At 40.3% G+C, this 19,646-nt stretch overlaps 1 protein-coding gene across 12 annotated transcripts in view; it reads left to right on the forward strand.

Annotated features, from left to right (window-relative positions):
* The window catches only part of PDE8B (phosphodiesterase 8B), a 256,055-nt gene that overhangs the window by 141,478 nt on the left and 94,931 nt on the right, over nt 1–19,646 (forward strand). For all 12 annotated transcript variants that reach the window (XM_063664925.1, XM_063664927.1, XM_063664928.1 and 9 more), the window contains exons 3-6: nt 6,217–6,407; nt 9,671–9,730; nt 12,073–12,130; nt 17,883–17,971. In XM_063664925.1, the coding sequence (XP_063520995.1) occupies nt 6,217–6,407; nt 9,671–9,730; nt 12,073–12,130; nt 17,883–17,971 (398 nt within the window). The remainder of the gene's footprint in view (nt 1–6,216; nt 6,408–9,670; nt 9,731–12,072; nt 12,131–17,882; nt 17,972–19,646) is intronic.

The following is a 19,646-nucleotide window of genomic DNA, read 5'->3' on the forward strand; positions in this document are numbered from 1 at the left end:
CCATAACTTTTTTTAGCCAAAGACTCTGGTTGGTTTCTGCCTATCTGTTATTCAGCCTAAGTACAGACAGCAAAGCATGTAGTTGTGTTGCCTCCTATCTCTCTGTGATAAACCCAAATGACATTATGCAAAAATAGATCATCGAAAGAGGGAATGAGCTAACAAAGATGAAAGTGCAATGAAGAGATGCAAAATGATAATGCTGTGAGTGAAATTTGAATCGAATGTAAATGGACTTAGAGGAGAAATAGTTGACTGTGGAATGTCGACACTGCTGTCTTTGAGAGATTCTAGACATGTAGCTGGTAGAAGTTAGTGAATGCAAGTTCATCAACATAAATGAGGACAGTGGTGTGGCAAAAAGGATGAAGATGTCATAGAGGAAGTGAGGCCAGCAAAAAACTTCGCATTAATTAAAGGAGCTCTGGGGATATTGCATGATACTGAAAGCACAGAGGATAAAATGTCAGCAGCTGATCCAAAGTTAGGAGTATGACAATTTGCCAAGGCATAGGAAAGATGCTCACTTCGTATCATAACTTATACAGCTGGAAGAAGGTGGCAAGCACTGTCCAAACTACTCTTGATAAATTTTTTTAAATAAATAAAACATCTTAATTTTCAATGTTTATAATATTTTAAGTTACAGTATATTAAATAAATTTTAGCTTTATATTTTTTCATTTCCCTATATATTTATAACCAAGAATAAGAAAATTTTCAGTATGTTGACACAAATTTTTAAAGGTCACAAAACAATCATAATTTTTACCATTATTTATTAAGATAGCTTTACATGGTCATTTTTTTCATTTTTATTTTTATAGAATATAAAAATGCAGATTTCTTGCATGCATGTATTGTGTACTGGCTTTCAGTGTACCCATCACCCGAAAAGTGAAAAATGTACCCACTACGTAAGTTTTCAACCCTCGTGCATGGTCATTATTATAGTCTGATTCTACTATGCAAAGTAAGGATTGCCGATAGCTATGTTCTGACTATGGACAGAACACAAGTTGGCTGAGCTCTGCTCCAGAAAGAGGTTTCCTCATTGTTCCAGGCTTCAGCCCAGATCAGTTCTGCATCTTCTCCTCTTTTGCTGTGTTTACAAGGGTACAGTGAGATTGATGTGACAAAACTACTTCCTTCTGCTTGTTCTCCTGTGCTTGGATTCTTGTCCATGCTTTGTTTATCTGTGGTCACCACTTATTGATGCATTTATTATAATTATCTGCTTCCTTGACTGGAGCCCAGGGGAAGAGACTGGCCTATGGCTATTTCTGTCATCTTTTTATTCCCAGTTCTTAACATCTTGCATGACAAGTCATCAATAAATATTCTTTGAATGAATGTTGAGCATATTATTTTGAGGAAGCACAAGGTCAGTTTGCTGTTACTCTTTACAGATCAAGTTCAGCTATAACACCATTAGTAATGATTTTTCAAAAATATATTTTGCAGAATCATTTATATGAGTTAATCATTTATTGACCTCAGTTAATAGTCAATAAATCTTAAAAAATGGCCATGTCAAAGAAATGAGAAATACTGATACACAGAATATTAAAGCTGAAGAGGGACTGCATTACTTAAGTTTTGTTTTGTTTTGTTTTTATTTTTTGGTTGCAAGTAATAACTGCCTTATACCAAAAAAGTACATAAGTAAATAAGAAATGTATTAGAATGATAGTGTAATTTTTTTTTTCAGACTCCAAGAAAGAGTTGAAAAGGGTGGGTGGCTTGCGAAGGGTGTCCATGGGCCATCTCTGAGCCATTTGACATCGGCAGTTTAACATTCTTCCATCAATATCTCTATTTTTTTTTTTTTTTTTTTTTTTGAGACAGAGTTTCTCTCTTGTTGCCCAGGCTGGAGTGCAATGGCACGATCTCAGCTCACTGCAACCTCTGCCTCCCGGGTTCAAGCAATTCTCCTGCCTCAGCCTCCCGAATAGCTGGGATTACAGGCATGCACCACCACGCCTGGCTAATTTTGTATTTTTAGTAGAGACAGGGTTTCTCCATGTTGGTCAGGCTGGTCTCAAACTCCCGACCTCAGGTGATCCGCCCACCTTGGCCTCCCAAAGTGCTGGGATTACAAGCGTAAGCCACCGTGCCCAGCCAATATCTCTATTCTTAATGGGCCACAGGTCCCAGTTCCTAGGCTTTATGTCTCTCTGTTCAAATTCCAAATTCCTGGAAACAGAAAATCATTAGCCTAGCTATAGCCTGGGAGATGGGAACAAAGAGTCCAATTTGGGCTACTTGGATCTACTTTTTTCCTGGAGAAGGTATTATTTTTAAGAGCCAGGCAGATATTTTTAAAAGGTGATTACTATAGTGTTTTACTCTGAAGTATATATTCTTTATTCCCATAAATTTTCACTTTGCTTAGGAATTGAATAATTGAAAAGCAGTCTTTCTAAATTTTTTATAAATAGGAAAAAATTTAAATATTAGCCAAAGAAATTCTCTCCTGAGTGCCTTACCATACCTAAATAATAAGATCTGTTGGCCTTGCAACAGAGACAGATTTTATTATTCAGGTACGGTAAGGCCAACAGATCTACGAACAATTGGCATTGAAAAAATCGTTACAGTTCCCAGAGTGGGAGGTACAGCATGCCACCCAGGGCCACGCTGGGAAGCACCGCAGTCAGTCAGGAGGCACAGGGAGTGGGAGGAGATCGCGGGCAAGAGCCTCCACTGTGGTTTCCATGGGAAGGCTTGGGTGAGGCAGGGTGAGCAGGGTTAGGCTAGGCTAGTCTGATTAATTTCAGAAAGGTCTGGGACATATTGGTGGTTCTAGTTGTCTGGTACCTGGCCCTAGGGTGATTAGGGTTGGGGAATTGTGGCCTGGAGTGTAAGAGCCAAAGGTGGTGGTGGTTGGGGAATGGGCTCTGGATTGGTTGATTTGCATATGAAGGGCATGCTCACAGGAGAATTGTGTGCTATCTCTAGGAATTATCAACCCTGAGAAGGGCAGTCCTTCCAGGGTCAGCAAAGCCCCAGAAGTCAAAGCATCAGAAACACAGAAAATAAAAATATACAATTAATACAGCTGCCCACCTTCAATCAGTTTTGTGAATTTCCATGTGAAGTCCAGTTTTGTAACACCTTCAGATGGCCTAGAAGGCCTTATCATGGTCTAGCCCTCTGCCGTGAACTTGACCTGCTCCCACCCTTTTGCCCTCACACCCTCCCATCGGTCACCCAGGCTCGCTTGCAGTCCTTAGAACACACCAGGGGCTTATAGAACTCTGCCTGGAATGCTTTTCCTTCCAACATAAACTGGGCTTGCTTTTCTCTTCCCTTCAGGCATTTGCTCACATGTCACTTTCTCAGCAGGACCTATCCTAACTGCCTACTTCCTTCTGCTGCCGGCACCCACTGCTGGCCCCCTTACTCTGCTCTGCCGGGTTTCACATAGCACCTGTCATTTATTACCATTCTGTATAATGTGCTTACTTAATATTCTATTTATTGTGTGTGCCTCTACCACTACAATGCAAAGAGTCTTTATTTTGTTCATCAACATACCATAAGCAGTTAAAAGCAGTGTTTCTGAAAACTAGTGATAGCTGTTGTAATGCCCAACAAGAGAATTGTTATATTCTTACTGTATTAGTCAAAGATTGAGGCATAATGGTGTCAAGGAAATATAAATTGCTGAGATTCTTGTTTAGAAATCCATAATTCAGCCAGACAGGTGAGAGACAAGAAATGTTTCACCTTTTTTGACTTCTAGGTTTGGCATATTGAGTTTCTTGTGTTAATACCACAGCTACACCAAGTGAAAGGTTATTGACTTTTTGCACCAACCAGTTTATTCTACCTGATTTTTCTCATTCAGGCTTCCTTGTTAACAGTTTGATTTGAAGGCTGTCATTATCAAAATCCACAAAGTTGTGTCCTTCATTTTTCTTGGGAGAGCCACCTCCTGTTTCTTCCTGGAAGGAACTCTGTGGCTGGAAATGTTAGGAGCTTCCTGGGCTGAAGAAGGACAGACCCTAGCTAGCCCAGGGTGCTCCTAACAAATGGCATATATAATATATCCAGATATTTATTGATATTAAGGAATTATTGGGGAGGTTTAGGTATGAAATGATATTGTGGTTTTGTTCTTTTTAAAAAAACCTTTATCTTTCACAGATGCGTATGGATGAGATAAAATAGCTGGATTTGCCACAATTTATTATAAGAGCTAGGAAAATGGGTAGGGAAAGAGATGAACCCACATTGGCTAGGAGTTGGTTATTGCTGAAGCCGGGTAAGGAGTACATGAGTTTCATTATATTATTGTTTCTACTTTTCTATATACTTCCAATTTTCAATTAATAAAAGTATTTTTCAGCTGGGCATGTGGCTCATGCCTGTGATCCCAGCACTTTGGGAGGCCAAGGTGGGCGGATCATGAGGTTAGGAGTTCGAGACCAGCCTGGCCAACATGGTGAAACCCCATTTCTACTAAAAAAAATACAAAAATTAGCCGGACATGGTGGCGGGCGCCTGTAATCCCAGCTACTCGGGAGGCTGAAGCAGGAGAATCACTTGAACCCGGGAGGTGGAGGTTGCAGTGAACCGAGATTGTGCCATTGTGCTCTAGCCTTGGTGACAAGAGCAAGACTCCATCTCAAAAACAAACAACAAAAAAAAGTATTTTTCAAATGTAATGGTAATGATTGGACAATTTGGCTTGTTTCTGATTTTAAGTGAAACACGTTTGGTGTTTCACAATGATGAATATATTGACTATTGACTCAAAAGCTCTTCATGTTGAGAAACTACCTTTCTATTGCTAATTGTTTAAACCAGACGTGGGTGCAGAAGAATATTGAGTGCCTTAACAATATCTTGAGATTATTATAGGTTTTTCTTATTAGATCTATTGCTGGGAGGTGGTCTTACATCTTATTCATAGTAAAGCCCTCTTGCATTTCTCAGAAGACCCCACAGGCAGTTATTTTCTCATTTCTCAAATATTTGCTGAACATCTAGGAAGTGCCAGCCTGGTGCGGGCATGGGGGTACAAGCAGGGAACAAGCCAGGCCGAGACTCACTCTCCTGAAGCTTACTTCTCCAGTGAGGGAGATGGACCATAAATCCATAAATGAGCTCAGGTGGTGGTAGGGTAGTCTGCGTCTTTCTGGTTGGCAGAGAATCTGTGTTCCTGGACCCAAGGGATGATGAGGGGGAAACTGTGTAAAGTATTGCTACCTTCTTTCCGGTGGGCGGAATTGCTTCTCAATGAGGCAGTTCATCAATAGAAGCACTTTTCCCTCGACTTAGCTCCATCAGCTTTACATTTCATGATCATTCTTTCCAGATTCTGGCAAAGATTGTATGTTAAAATTCATTTTTGAGGTTGTTTTGAGTTCCCTTACTTCCTTATGTCTATAGGTACTTTAGTGCTAAGTTCAAAGAGGTGGCCTCCAGGGACTTAAAGGCAAATACCACTTGCAACTGGAATCAAATACATGTATTGTAAATGTAAACCATAATCTAACCTGTGTTAACTATCTCATTAATAATTTTACTTCTTATTTAAAAACAAAGCTAATTAGGAAATTAGAAATACTTGTAATTGCAGTGAGTAACAATCACCACCAGAGTGAATGGGCACCTTCTCTGTGCTTATTCAGTTCTCAGAACTAACTTATGTGACACTGTTCTTTCACTCTTAGAGCCAAGAAACTATAGGCCAAAGAGGTGAAATACCTTGTTCAAAGACCACTGTAACCAACTGGAGGAGCTGGGATTTGAATCCTGGTAGCTTCCCTCTAGAGGCCCCATTTTTAACCAGTATACCATAGGCCTGGTCTTTTGGTTGTTTTGGGGGGATTGTTTTTGGCTTTGTTTTAGACAAGGTCTCACTGTGTTGCCCAGGCTGGAGTGCAGTGGTGCAATCATGGTTCACTGCAGCCTCTACCTCCCAGGCTCAAGCGATCTTTTCATCTCAGCCTCCTGAGTAGTGCAGACCACAGGCATGTGCTACTGTGCCTGGCTAATTTTTTTGTATTTTTTGTAGAAGCAGGGTTTTGCCATGTTGCCCTGACTGGTCTTGAACACCTTGGCTTAAGTAGTCCACTGCCTCAGCCTCCCAAAGAGCTGGCTGGGATTATAGGCATGAGCCACTGCGCCTGGCCAATAGGCTTGTTTTTAATAGTGTCTGTGGATGATGTTTTATTTCAAGATGCTCTTTTTGTTGTGTTTCAGGTTTTGCTGATCTTTGCAAAGGAAGATAGTCAGAGCGATGGCTTCTGGTGGGCCTGTGACAGAGCTGGTTATAGATGCAATATTGCTCGGACTCCAGAGTCAGCCCTTGAATGCTTTCTTGATAAGCATCATGAAATTATTGTAATTGATCATAGACAAACTCAGAACTTCGATGCAGAAGCGGTGTGCAGGTACCTTCTCTAATTTAATATGCTTGGTAAATGTTCACTTTACATCTTAAAATGAATTTCATTTATAGATATCTTTAGTTTATTTCAAATATTTTTAAAATATGCGTTGATGTTTTTAAGCAGTGTATACAGATGTCTATGGTGAAAGCTATAGCTCCTTCCTGTAGATTTCTCTCTCCTCTTCTACTTTTCCACATTTGAGTTGTACTAAATTTAGAGGTGTGAGCTGGGCTCCCCTGATAACTTCAGGGTATTCCCCCCACCCTGTGTATTGCTCATAAAAAACATTAAAATTCACACAGTTCTCATTACACAGATACGGTTTGGATTTAAACTAGCTATTTTAATCTTCATTATTCTCTCCCAAAATGAACATCGGAAATGTGTGAAATATAAATTTTTTCCTGCCTGACACAGATGGGTAGATCCCACAGCAGGCTTCCCAGTCATGGAGTGAAGGCAGCCACTTTGCAGCAACAGAAAATCTTCCAGGGACCCAAACCCCCTGCTTGTTTATAGAAATGCTTGCACTCTGGGGAGGAAACACAGGCCTGTTCATAAATAAATGCTCAGTCATAAGAGTTAGCTCTGGATGAACTGATTCATTTAGCAGAAGTGGAATGCTTTGAAGCTAGATGGAAGAGGTCACTAATTAAATGCTAGACCAAGACAGAGTCCAATTGCATGGGGAGCTGGAATTTTCTTGAATGTTAGTAAGTGAAATAAAAGGTGGGAAAATGGCTTTTTAGAACTTTGGTACCCTGACAAGAAATTAGTGGATTAAGAGAAGTTTCTTATCACAGGCATCATCTTGCTATTCTTTGATGATTTTCAGTTTCCCAAAGAAGAATTTTTCTTAAGCATCTGTTTTAGATATGTTTTAATGGCTTCAAATAATCTCATCTTTCTGCATAAAAATATTTTTCTATTTAATAGTGTATATAAATATACATATAGTATATCATAAAATATCTGGATGCTATTTTTAGTATTAGGAAATATTTTTGATGATTTTATAGTAGAATTGGGTCTTGTAAAACTAAGTATTTCTGATTTTTCTTGGCCTTCACTTACTTTTCCTAAGTAGTTTTGTAGTAGAAATATCACACTTCTTTGTTCCTACATATAATCACTTAAGATAAGCTTTACTTATAAAGAAAAAATCAACAGGAAGAAATCTTTTAATTCAGGCAAATACCCAGTTTAGCAGATAAGCTTTACATTTTTCTTTGAATATAAATAGAGTTTTATTTCCTACCAAATGTATTTCTGTGTTAGCTGCACAGAAAACCAATAGAGGTCTATGCAGTTTAGAAGGCAGATGTACATATCTGGCAGTGTGTTTCCCAACCATTATTGGTCTTGTTGAGGGTGGCCAGATTGCAAATGCTTGACTCCCAGCACACATTCCCTGGGGAGATGGGTGGGTGACACGCTCCTGGCAGATGTGCATTCTTTGTTGTCACCTGTGGTGCTAGATCCCTCACCCTTGAGCTAGGACTGGACCTTAGCCTAATATGCGTCCTTGAGCCTCAGCCCCACCTTCTCCTTGTCCTCTCATCCAGGAAGAGGCCTAGGTCTCTCTTACCATACCAGTTCCTTTGGAGAGACAAGAGAAAAGAGACAAGTGCAGGAAGCAACTCAAAAGATGGAAGCCAGTCCCAAAAGAAACCAAAAGAGTGTGTGCTCCAGCCCAGTTATGCTCATTACATGTTTTAGCCTCTTTCCTAAAACCCACACCTTAGGATATAGCCCAGCAGTGTGCCCATGATGCCTACTGGGGTGGGAAAGACTGAATGAAGGTGAGAATTACTTAGTGTTTCCCTAGAGATAAGAACATGCCTCTAAAACACTATGTATTTTTTCATTAGGTGCTAACTGGTATTTCCACTGAGTATCCATCCAGTAGACTCCTGAGTATAAAATAAGTGTAGCTTCACCTTAGCAGGACCTGCCCTGTGGGGTGGCTGAGTGGGAAGTAGCCTGTGCCGGCACTGGAGGGATATTGACTTATGCCTCCTGCCCCATTGTGAGTTAATAGCATTTTCTCCAAAAGATCTCTTTCAAATACCATTTATCGACAGAGGAAACTTCACCTCCCCGGAATATGGCAGCCGATCATTTCCGGGAGCCTTCCTCCCACACAGTGTGAGGGCTCAAGGAACAGGACATGGAGAAGGTACATTTTTTGAGAAACGTCAGAAAATGTTGGAGTTGAAGAGGATGAAGCAATACAAGCCGGCTATCTCTTGGGGAATGGTAGTTCAAACACATTAAAGTAGAGAGGAGCAGAAATGCCTACAGCCAGAGAGAAAAACAAATGCATGTTGTTTCACAAATTACTCAGGAGTAATTCTGTTCTTGGAGATCATGGTTCCCTTCCAAGATATCTCAGAATAAGCAGAGGCCAGACCAAGAGAAAAGGTCAAAGCAAGCTGCTGATTCACACCGAGATTGAAGTGTGTGGGCCTTTATTAAAAGTTTGTCCAATTTACAACCCCCTGACCAGAACAGTGCAAAATCTGGGCTGTAGCATGGCACAGCTAAGAAGTTTCATGGACCTCAAAATTCTGTGTCCTGATTATTTTGGTCCTGTTTAATTCCTAGGGAATAAACTAACTATATCCAGGTGGTCCTAGTACAACAAACATTATACGGTGACAGGTACTATATTGCAACCCTTCTCAGCCCCAGCTGATGATCAAGTTGTTTAAAGTATTTAAGCACAAACTACAGTAGGACTGAAAAATTGAGGTGGCTCTTTGTACCACCTTTAATTGGCTTTAGCTGGCATTTGTACATCCAGCTGCCAGCAAGTGCTTTAATTTTTATCATAAGCTCAACTTTCTGAACTATCTGCTATTTTAAAAGAAAAAAGATCAAACCCAGTGAGCTCCCCCAGGTACATACTGATAAGAAGAGGATTGTAGGACTGCCAATTTATTTTTGTTTTGAAGAGTGGAGTTTCAATTTTAAAAAAATGGAATTTAAGTGGAATTTGCCAGTTTTTTAAGTGGAAAATTGGCAGGTCTGACCTATTGGATAATTGCCTGGGAGTTAAGAGAAAAAAATTTTTTTAATGAAATGAAGACATTGTCCTAATCCACAAGGGCATCTTTCTTTGTTGTCTTCTCTGTGTTTTGAGACCTTTTCTTTAGAGAAAGATTTGATGTTGTATCATTTTCAGTGTGAAGAAGTTCCACATTCATTTAATGTAACAAAGCCCAGATCACCTTGTTTGACTTGGAGCCTTCTCATTGCAGGTCAATCCGGGCCACAAATCCCTCCGAGCACACGGTGATCCTCGCAGTGGTTTCGCGAGTGTAAGTGCACCTCCCATTCCCAGATGGAAGGAGTACTGTTCATTCTGAAATATTTGTCAGATGTAATCTGGTTTTTGAGCTGTCTAAGCAATGGGTGTGTCTTAGGTCCTAGAACACCAGCCTTAGATCTTGATCTTGCTTTGGGGGTTTTGTTTGTTTCACAAGTTCCTGGAAATATTTAGGTTTTTCTCTGTATCTTATGTAATTGCCTTTAGCACCTAGTCATACACCTCAGGGAGAAAGTTTACTCATTATATGCCAGAAATGAATGGAAAATTTGAGGAGGAGGTGGTCTGGAGAAAACATTGTTCCAGTTTATCTTTTTTTTTTCTTTAAAGAAAATAGATGGGGATATGCTTGTTTTTCATTTAAGAAGAAACACATTTTTTTTTCATATTCAAGCATGAGAATAAAGCAGCACTAAATCCACAAGACAAGGGTTGTGAAATTGATGTTGGGATCGTTATGTGGCTAGAGGCAGGACAGTAGAGTTTATCCAATGCTGGAAGGCAAAGAAAAGGGATTGCGCTGTAGGTGCAATGAAACTGTAGGATGAGCGACTGCTCTGCTGGGTTTATCGTCTGAAGTGGCCAGCACTTCAAATAAAAGAGCCAGCAGGAAGAAAAGTTGTCTGTGCAAGCTACAGTGGTAGAAATCTTGGCAGGTAACAAAATTTGTTGTAGTCTTTTAATGGCTGTATTTGGCTTTGGAGAGAATAAGACCTTAATTAGTACCTAGGACCTATTGGATTTGGCCTCATTATGGGATTTGGCACAAATTCTGCGACAAAGGCCAGGAAAGTCTGGCCCAGGGGACTTGAAATGCCTCATTCCAAAGCCATGTGGATACAACAGGAAATCATGGCTTCAAAGTCTTATCCTCACTGAAGACTCCTACTTACCTGCCACTCCTTGAGTGTCTTCCTAGGGGCTATGTCTTCTCACTTTGTTTGATACCCACCATGGGATGTGGTCCAGAGAAAGCAGAGACATTGTCCTCACTGGTTCATTACACCTCTCCATCCTGGTGGGAGATTAAGATTCCACAGGGAATGAATGAGGGGAACTGAAACATAAGGTCAGCATCCTTCAGCCCTCTTTTTTACATTTATCTTCTGGACACTCTGAGATCTGAATGAGGTCATAGAGTCTTGGACATCAATACCAGAAATGTTCAAGGCCACACAGCATGTTTCCCAAGCCTGGCTATTACACGGGTCCAAGAACAAAACACTCTTGTTTTTCTGACTCATATGGCAAAAAGGTTTGCTAGTCCTTGACAAATAATGGTTGACTATGGCTTATTTGTTATGAAGTCACCAATTTTTCCTGGTTTAATTATACAATAGTTCATATAGAGAGAGTAGTAATAAAATGAATGTGTGTGTCTATGTCACCCGCTTAAGAAATAAAACATTATTAATACCCTTGGAACCCTTTTTGTGGCCTTCCTAACAGTCAGAGAGGATAGAACTTGGAGTTCCAGAAGAAAAAGAAAGTGGGTAAAATAGCTTTTCCCTTAGGGCAGGAATCAGCTGTGGGTAATGCCACAAGTCAGCACTGGGACTTCTGTTCCTGGTTTCTATCTGCGTTTCCACCCAATCCCTTTTATTCCATTTTTCTTCCCTGGTTCTTAGGATATATCCCCCATGTTACTTGCTGGCTGTCTTAGTCACTGTTTCTCTATCTTGGTGATAGAGAGCCCAGTGATGGCATGTCTTCATGACAAGCCAATCCACATCCCGCCTTGTACTCAAACTGAAGTCCTGAGACTCAGCAGTAAGCTCACTATAGCAAACCCTCTTGTGAAATGAGTAGCAATTATCCATTTTTGTTTTCTCTCCATCTCTTCTAACTGTGTGTTCCTGCTGATACTTCTCTCCCATTTGGATTGGGGGTCTTGCAGCCTGGAATGCTGGCTGTCTTCCTCATGTTGAGAGCTGGACCAGCTCAGTTTTAGTGTGGGAGTCATACTTCCAGATGGTTTGGGGACAATGGTCTCAGAATGAACAGTGCACCTAACATGTCCCTTTATGGGACTGCTCCCATACATGTGGCTCAACCCCAAAGGGCAGCTGAGTTGGAAAGGGCCATTTATGTGTACTGAGGGTGATACCTCCAGGTACACTGCTGGAGCTTTCTCTGCTGTTTTTGTTCTTTTTGCATCTGGAAGGTAGATGTGGGGTCTGTATCCTTGAAGGCAGGTGTGCTCCGTGGGCACATGCTCGTCAGGAAGCCACTCGGAGCTAACGCTGTGTGGCCTCATTGTTCTCTCTCCGTGTTTCAGTGTGAGGAATCCTGGTTTGTATCTGCTGAGTGACCACATTTTCTGCTTTGCTGCAGATCGGATGACCATGAAGAAGCATCAGTCCTTCCTCTTCTCCACGCAGGCTTCAACAGGGTATGTACAAGATGTCCAGCATCTCTCTCAGGTGCAGGCACCTTAACCCCTAACTCTCCCATAACAGGAAAGCAAAGCTGCCACGGAGAACTGTTAAGGAAATTAAGCCCCAGGACTGTTGGGGAAAGGAAGAAACTGTGTTCTCATGGGAGAGTAATGAGCAGCTGCCAGTCGAGCTCTTTGCCTTTTTTGCTCTCTGGGTTTTTTCCATATATCTTAGCAATAGATATACAATGACATAAAAACACATCTTATTATATCAGATTAAAATTCTGTCGTCCCAAAGTAATAAAGTAATCTTATTTAAATCAGTACAGTCAATTCTATTTAATGTGTGTGTGATTATACATAGATACATCCACCAAATTGGCACCCAAGACTGTTCATCAGGGCTGGCCAGAGCTTATACCCTAGGGACAGGCCCATGATGACTGTAGCACCCTGTAAACTCCCGGTTGAAACCATTAACATCAGCAAAGAAAAATTCTTTGAGTGACAAACTACACAAATAACACTGAGATTCCACTTGAAGATTAAGAATTACTCCAAGGAAACTCACTAACAAACTAAATAACCAAGCTCACCCAGCATCTCAGGGTAGAAATTAGATTGGAGGCAAGGCTGTATGCGTGCAAATGGAAAGGAACTGATAGAAAGGACTTAGAAGAAAGAGAAGAAAGGGAGGAGGAAAAAGATCATCAAAACATGAATGTTTAAAAGAACTATATTCCCTAATATTAAAAGAAAACAAGTCCTTATAGAGAAATTGTGGAAGACATTACTTCATATTTTAATTTTTTTAAATAACAAATATATATATTACGCCTATGTAAAAAATAAAAGGTTTCCCTTAGGAGAATAATAGGATAGAGGACCATGGTTTACTTATACATCTTTTGCTGATAATCTAAATGCAAGTAATTCTATAGCGTCCTGTGACCTCCTGGCTTAAACTATAAACATCATGAATAACACTGATATTCGACTTGAAGATTAAGACTGGTTACTCCAAAGAGACTTACCAAAAAAACTAAGTAACTAGGCATACCCAGTGTCTCAAGATCTTTTGGTAAGAGTAATCTGAATCCCAGCCGGGCACGGTGGCTCACGCCTGTAATCCCAGCACTTTGGGAGGCCGAGGCAGGTGGATCACCTGAGGTCGGGAGTTCGAGACCAGCCTGACCAACATGGAGAAACCCTGTCTCTACTAAAAATACAAAATTAGCTGGGCGTGGTGGTGCATGCCTATAATCCCAGCGACTCGGGAGGCTGAGGCAGGAAAATCGCTTGAACCCGGGAGGCGGAGGTTGTGGTGAACCAAGATTGCGCCATTGCACTCCAGCCTGGACAAGAAGAGTAAAACTCCATCTCAAAAAAAAAAAAAAAAAAAAGAGTAATCTGAATCCCAAGTAAGTGGAGTGATGTATTCCTTAAAAAATAGGGTACTGCCTGTGCCTTGTGAATTACGAAAATCCTCTGTGTGCTTTAAGTAATGGTACTTTGCTACTCCGGGCTTAAAAAATATATATATATTCCTGTTAGTTGTAGACCACAGAGAAGCAAAAACTACCTTTATAATGCAGTTGTTTTGTGCTTTGGTATGCTTCAGTGTGGAAGAAAGTGCTACAGAGAAGATTCAAGGTAGTCTAGTGGCTCACGATGTGTGATAGAAATGAATGTTTCCAGCTAGCAATATTTTTCACGCTCCTAACACTTTTTCCTTGTCTGTTATCTCTTCTCGCAAAGGTTGGCATTTGGTTCTGAAAGCTATTCTTAGGTGCTATATCTTAATGAGAATGCATGAGACAATGCTTCTGAGTTTTTGGAATGAAGAGTAGCAAAAGAAAAATCAGCAAAGAAGCCATGTGGTTGAGACAGATTTTCTTTACTCACTCATTTTCTAAGAAATAGCTCTAAATTTATTCACAGGCTTCATAGAACTTCTGTGTAATATTGACCCCCCGACTCCACCCCATTCCAATGTTGTCCTTTTCAAGATTGAGTTGGGACCTCATGGAGTGTGAGGACATAGATTTTCCTCATTACCTAGGAGATGATTGGAGAATGGCAATGACACACTGTGGGTTTTATCGATTAGGGCCCATGTGCGTGCTGTTGAGTGTCCTTTTGGAATTCTACATTTAGTTCAGTGATCCTACCTCAAATTGGTTTAGAATTGCTGCCATTTGAAGTGATAGCATCTTGTCTGGAAGGCTGAGATTGGACATCTGCTCACAGTTAGGAGAAACAACTGGAACTCTTTGGGTGCAAATGCTATTGAGAAAATTTAACCAAAGTTCCATTGTTTCCTTCTTACACATTTTATAACCTGTTCATGGTGCTCTGGAAGGCTTCATTTCCCACTATCCAGACATGTTACTGTGTTTTGCAGTCAGCCTCAGTGAATAAAGCTTTGGGGGAGGGGCATGAACAGCGGTAGCTGTCAGGGACTACCTGGTGTTCTTCAGTGCTGGCCCTGATAGAGGCCATTTGCCCGTTAGGTCAGGGTGCCCCTAGTAGCTTGGGCTCATTCCAGGAGAAGCACGCTGCACCTACAACAGTTCTCCTGGCGTTACTGTGGCACACCATCAGCTGAGACTGATCTTCATGTGGTGGCTCTCCTTTTTTGGGCAAAATCCTGTCTTTCACAACTCTCTTCCCAAGCACCTTTTCAAATATGCCAGTTATCTTTGCCTTCCATGAGGTTGTTTCCCATCTCTGAGCTGTTTTGATTGTATTAGATTATCTGCTGAAACTCACCCCTGTGTTGCTAGCTAATTGGCTGGTGCCTCAGTCTGCAGTCCCTGAGTGGGGATCTAGGAACAAATTGTGCCGTCACATATCCCACAACAACTCCCCTTGAAGGCTCTGGAGCTATGTGTAAGCAGCCGACTATATAGATGCTCATTCCATGCTGAGCCTTTTAGAAACCAGCATCTTAGCAAAGGACAGTTGCAACTGTTTTTATATCAACTTTATGTGCCTCTTTTTCTATTTGCAAAAATATTTGTTCAGTTTAACAAGTGTTTATGGAGTTCTGCCTCTGTGCAATGTGCTAGGCATGCCGGGGGCACAACTGTAGGACACAGTTCTCTGTGGAGAGGCCTTCTGTGGAGTAGGAAGTGGGGAGCTACGATTTATTGTCAGGCCCAGTTCCCAGTGATTTACTTAATCCTCCTCTACATATGAGGGATTTGATATTTTCTCCATTTTTGCAGAGGAGGAAACAGGCTCAAAACAACTAAACTTGCCAGAGCTCACACTCATGACAAAGTCCAGAAGCAAATACATGTTGTTTAATTCCAAACTCTATATTGGGTTCACTAAAGTTAGATTTCCCAAGCTAGTGTTCCACAGAACACCACTGTACCAAAAGCTATTAATACATGGTCCATGAAAAAAGCCTTCTATGATCAAATAAGTTTGGGGAATCAGTGACAACTCAGTTCCCCCTCCTCCCACACCTGAGAATCCACAAAGCACTTTTGCAACATTGCACATTAGCATTTTAAATACTCTGAGAAGTCCCATAGTAAAGAAACCTGCTAACTTTGTTTATCCCAACATTTTCTTTCCATTTTTTGCAAAAACTAATCCATGTTTGTTATAGAAAACACAGATAAGCTAAAAATTAAAATTATTTATGCCACCAGCCTTTCAGATTTATTTGTAGGCAGAAATAGAAATGACTGTATTATTTACAAAACAGTGTCATGATATACATACATATCTTTCTATGTTATTCCAGCATTTTCAAAATGTATTTTATCATGGTTTTTTCATGTTTTTACAAAACATGAGCTAACAACTCCCTGAGTTCTGTTATAGGCTGATATATAGCTTTTACCCATCTAAAAGCTCAAATGGAATCTAACCATGTTTAACTTTGCTCTGTAAATCAAAGAGAAAGTATTTCCCTTATGTGTATGTTTATGGCTTCCTCTCTTTCCTTAGACCTTCCCAGCTTCCATGTAAGAATTGTGGAGGACCAGAGGCCCAGGGAAAGCCAGGGAGAAGCCAACCACTCCAGATATGTGGAGCCATCCACTCCAGTGTGTATGTGGGGTGTGTGTGTGTGTGTGTGTGTGTGAGAGAGAGAGAGAGAGGAATGAGTGAGGAGAGGGATTGATTTTTTTTCTCTGGCCAACTTGGGTGAAGGAAATTTAAGAAATTCATCTTTCAGCAGGGCCTAGTATTCTCCTCCTCCACCTATATAGCTACCTGAGAAGCAAAAGTATGTGACTGGTAGTTTGGAATACTTTGGAATTCTGCCTATCTTTCTACTTAATAGTTTACCAGCCATATGCTTAGAAAGGTTTGCATGATGTGTTTTTTTAATCAATTAAAATGCAAAACATTTCCCCTTTCCTAAGTAGAATTGTCCTTAAATCTCTTCCCTTACTATTTTTTACTTGCTTTTTTTTTTTTTTCTGATTTCATTATTTCTCATTAAGTATTGACATGATCATGTCGGAGAAGTGCTCAATTTCCTATATACCCTACACTGAATCACACAGCATATATAAGAAATGTAAACCAAATTACTCTGGGATTAAGTGAAAAAGGGCCTACTCCTCTTTAAACGCGGGACTTGAGCAGCTCATGCCTAGCATAAATGGGTGCTTCGTGGTTCTTTGATGAATGACAATGTGTACTGCATTTTCTTCTGCGTTATTTGCTTATCTATCTGTTCATTCATTCACCAAGTTTATTTATAAATACATGAAAGCCTTTTTTTTAATTGAAACTAAAATTAGCCATTTTAAAGTGAACAATTCAGTGACATTTAGCACATACACAGTGTTGTACAACCACCACCTCTCTATAGTTAGAGTGAGACCCTGTTGCAAAACAAACAAACAAAAACCATTTTCATCATTCCCAAATGTGTTCCCATTAAGCAGTCACTCCTAGTCCTCCTCCCCACAGTCCTGGCAACCACCAATCTGCATTCTGGCTCGATCAATTGACCTATTCTAGATATTTCATATACATGGAATCATACAATATGTGAATTTTTCTGTCTGGATTCTTTCACTTAATACTTTTTTCAGGTTCATACATGTTGTAGCATGTATCAGTATTTTATTCTCATTTTATGGTCAAGTAATAATCCATTATATGTATACACACAATTTGTTTATCTGTTCAAATGTTGGACATTTGGACTGTTTCTGCTTTTTGGCTATGGTGAATGATGCTGCTGTGAACACGCATGTATGAGTATTTATTTGAGTACTTGTTTTCAGCTCTTTTGAGTATATACCTAGGAGTGGAATGCTGGATCATATGAGAATTCTGTGTTTAACTTTTCCCCTGCATTAGGCACTCAGAAAATTAGGAAGGAAGTAAAGAGTAGGCTCTCCCTTCCAAAGAGATCATTGATAATGTGGTGCACACTGAACATGCTGAGTGTTGGGTTTTAGATGATTTTATTAGTGCAATATGAAGCAAAATGTTTCAGTCATTTACATGGCTGGGCAGGCATTCCGTGCCCTAGAGCGTTCATAATGTAGTTTATTCTACCTTTGTTATGCAGGAAGTGAAGTGTACAGTATCACTTGCTCTGTTGTTTCTCATACATTTAAACAAGCACTTTGAACACCTTGACAGCTGTTTCATCTCATCTTACCTACTAATTGTCTTATATAACGGAGTTACCTGGGGATAGGAACAACTGTTAAGTTTCTCTATTTGACTCTCTAAGAAGTAACTATATATGTCTTATGTATTGTCTTTGCTTTCTTTTCAGAGATTTATGGAGAATAGCAGCATAATTGCTTGCTATAATGAACTGATTCAAATAGAACATGGGGAAGTTCGCTCCCAGTTCAAATTACGGTATGTAGCAAAATGATACAGTAACATGAGGTTAACAATTCTTTAGAAAATCTTATCTGTCAACAGGCTGATGTTCATGGGTTCATAGCTGAATCCCAGGGATTTTGAAGCTTTTAAACAGACAATGAATGGCAGCTGGCCAACAGCAGTATCTAAGCCAGAAGGCCCATTATATAAAGAAATAAATTGGAAGCATTTCTTCTTTTGACAGTATTTTCCACTATTTACAGAATTTTAAAATTGTAACCTGGGAAAATGTTTAATTTTTGCACAATTAGATTGAGATTAGGAATAGCCTTGAGGGTTATTTTCTACTTCCTACTTTCAATATTTATACGTTTTTACTTGGATTGTTACGCATGGGGGCAAGCTAATGGCGATATTTATCATGCTAACCATAAAAATGGCTAAGTAACCACAATAGCAATTTTATTAAGTCTGTTTGTGGCCTCAATATGCATGAAGTAGCTTTAAGAAACCAGTTTGAAGTCTCTTTACAAGCATATAGTGTTTTAAGAGCAGGCTCGTCACTGGTGCTCAATTCCAGGGATGGGATTCTCTGCGTGTCTGGCTGCTGGCCAGAATGCTGGGCTGGGGGATGTTCTGCTCCTGGGCCCTCTTAGGAATATCAGGGTCCTAGCTCCTGCCTGGTTTTGCTCAGGCTCCACTCTGGCAGGCTTTTTGGACCCTGATGTTTTCCTCCTTTCTCAGCCAGAGAGCGGGGAAAGGAGGAGGCTCTCCTCCACCCATGGGCCACTGCAGGGCCCAGTCCCCAGGAGCTTCAGCCTGTGGGATGCCAGAAAAGTCTGTAGCGTAGCCTCTCTCTCTGGCTGACTGAGAAGTCATAGATAGTTTGAGGCTCAACACAAAATAAGTAGGAGAGCATCCTATTATAGTGATTATATGCCTTATCTTCATTACTTATTGTCATTCAAAGATGACAAAATCCTTTTCAACCTTAATTATCCTCTGTCCCAGGGAGGCAAAATGAATTGACATAAACCCAGAGAAGCAGGTTCCCCTGGGGTGCACCCTGGTCAGGGAAGTCTTTTTGGTGGGTAGAGTGCTCTAAGAAATAAAGTGTGGGGATAAACAGTAACTTTCTTAGGTAGAAAAGTATTAAAAAAAGAATCTCAAACCAGTGGGAAATCAGATATTTTGGGAATTCAGGTATTTTTAACAGCTCTTGGTAAGAAATATTGCCAAAGAGTTTTTGAACGTATAAGTAAGATAGATCCTGTGGTTTCTTTTTATGTGTATGTTAGCTTCAGAGAACTTCATAGAATTTTTCTAGAAAACCACGTTGCCTTTACTTCCGTAATTTATGCCTTTTAATAATGTAGATTAATTGTTATTATTCCTGGGGGTCTCTACTGTTTCTAATTGAAAGTTAAAAGACTTAGTACTTTTATTTTAGATGTTTACACAATAAATAGAATTAGAAAGAGGGGGATTTTACTGTGGTTTAATTCTTCAACTGTGTATTACCCACAATGGAAAATGAACAGCGCAACACCTCATTGCATTGATAGGCAATTCCATTATTTGATTTTAAATAAGTGCTTCTGTTTTTTTAGGCAACATTACATGTGATGGCATATGTTAGGTGCCAGGAGATGCCCTAATACAGATTCTGCAGTGCACATGGGGCACTGGGGCACTGTCCCAGGAATGT

Source organism: Pongo pygmaeus, chromosome 4 (assembly GCF_028885625.2).
Source record: "Pongo pygmaeus isolate AG05252 chromosome 4, NHGRI_mPonPyg2-v2.0_pri, whole genome shotgun sequence".
Taxonomy (NCBI): domain Eukaryota; kingdom Metazoa; phylum Chordata; class Mammalia; order Primates; family Hominidae; genus Pongo; species Pongo pygmaeus.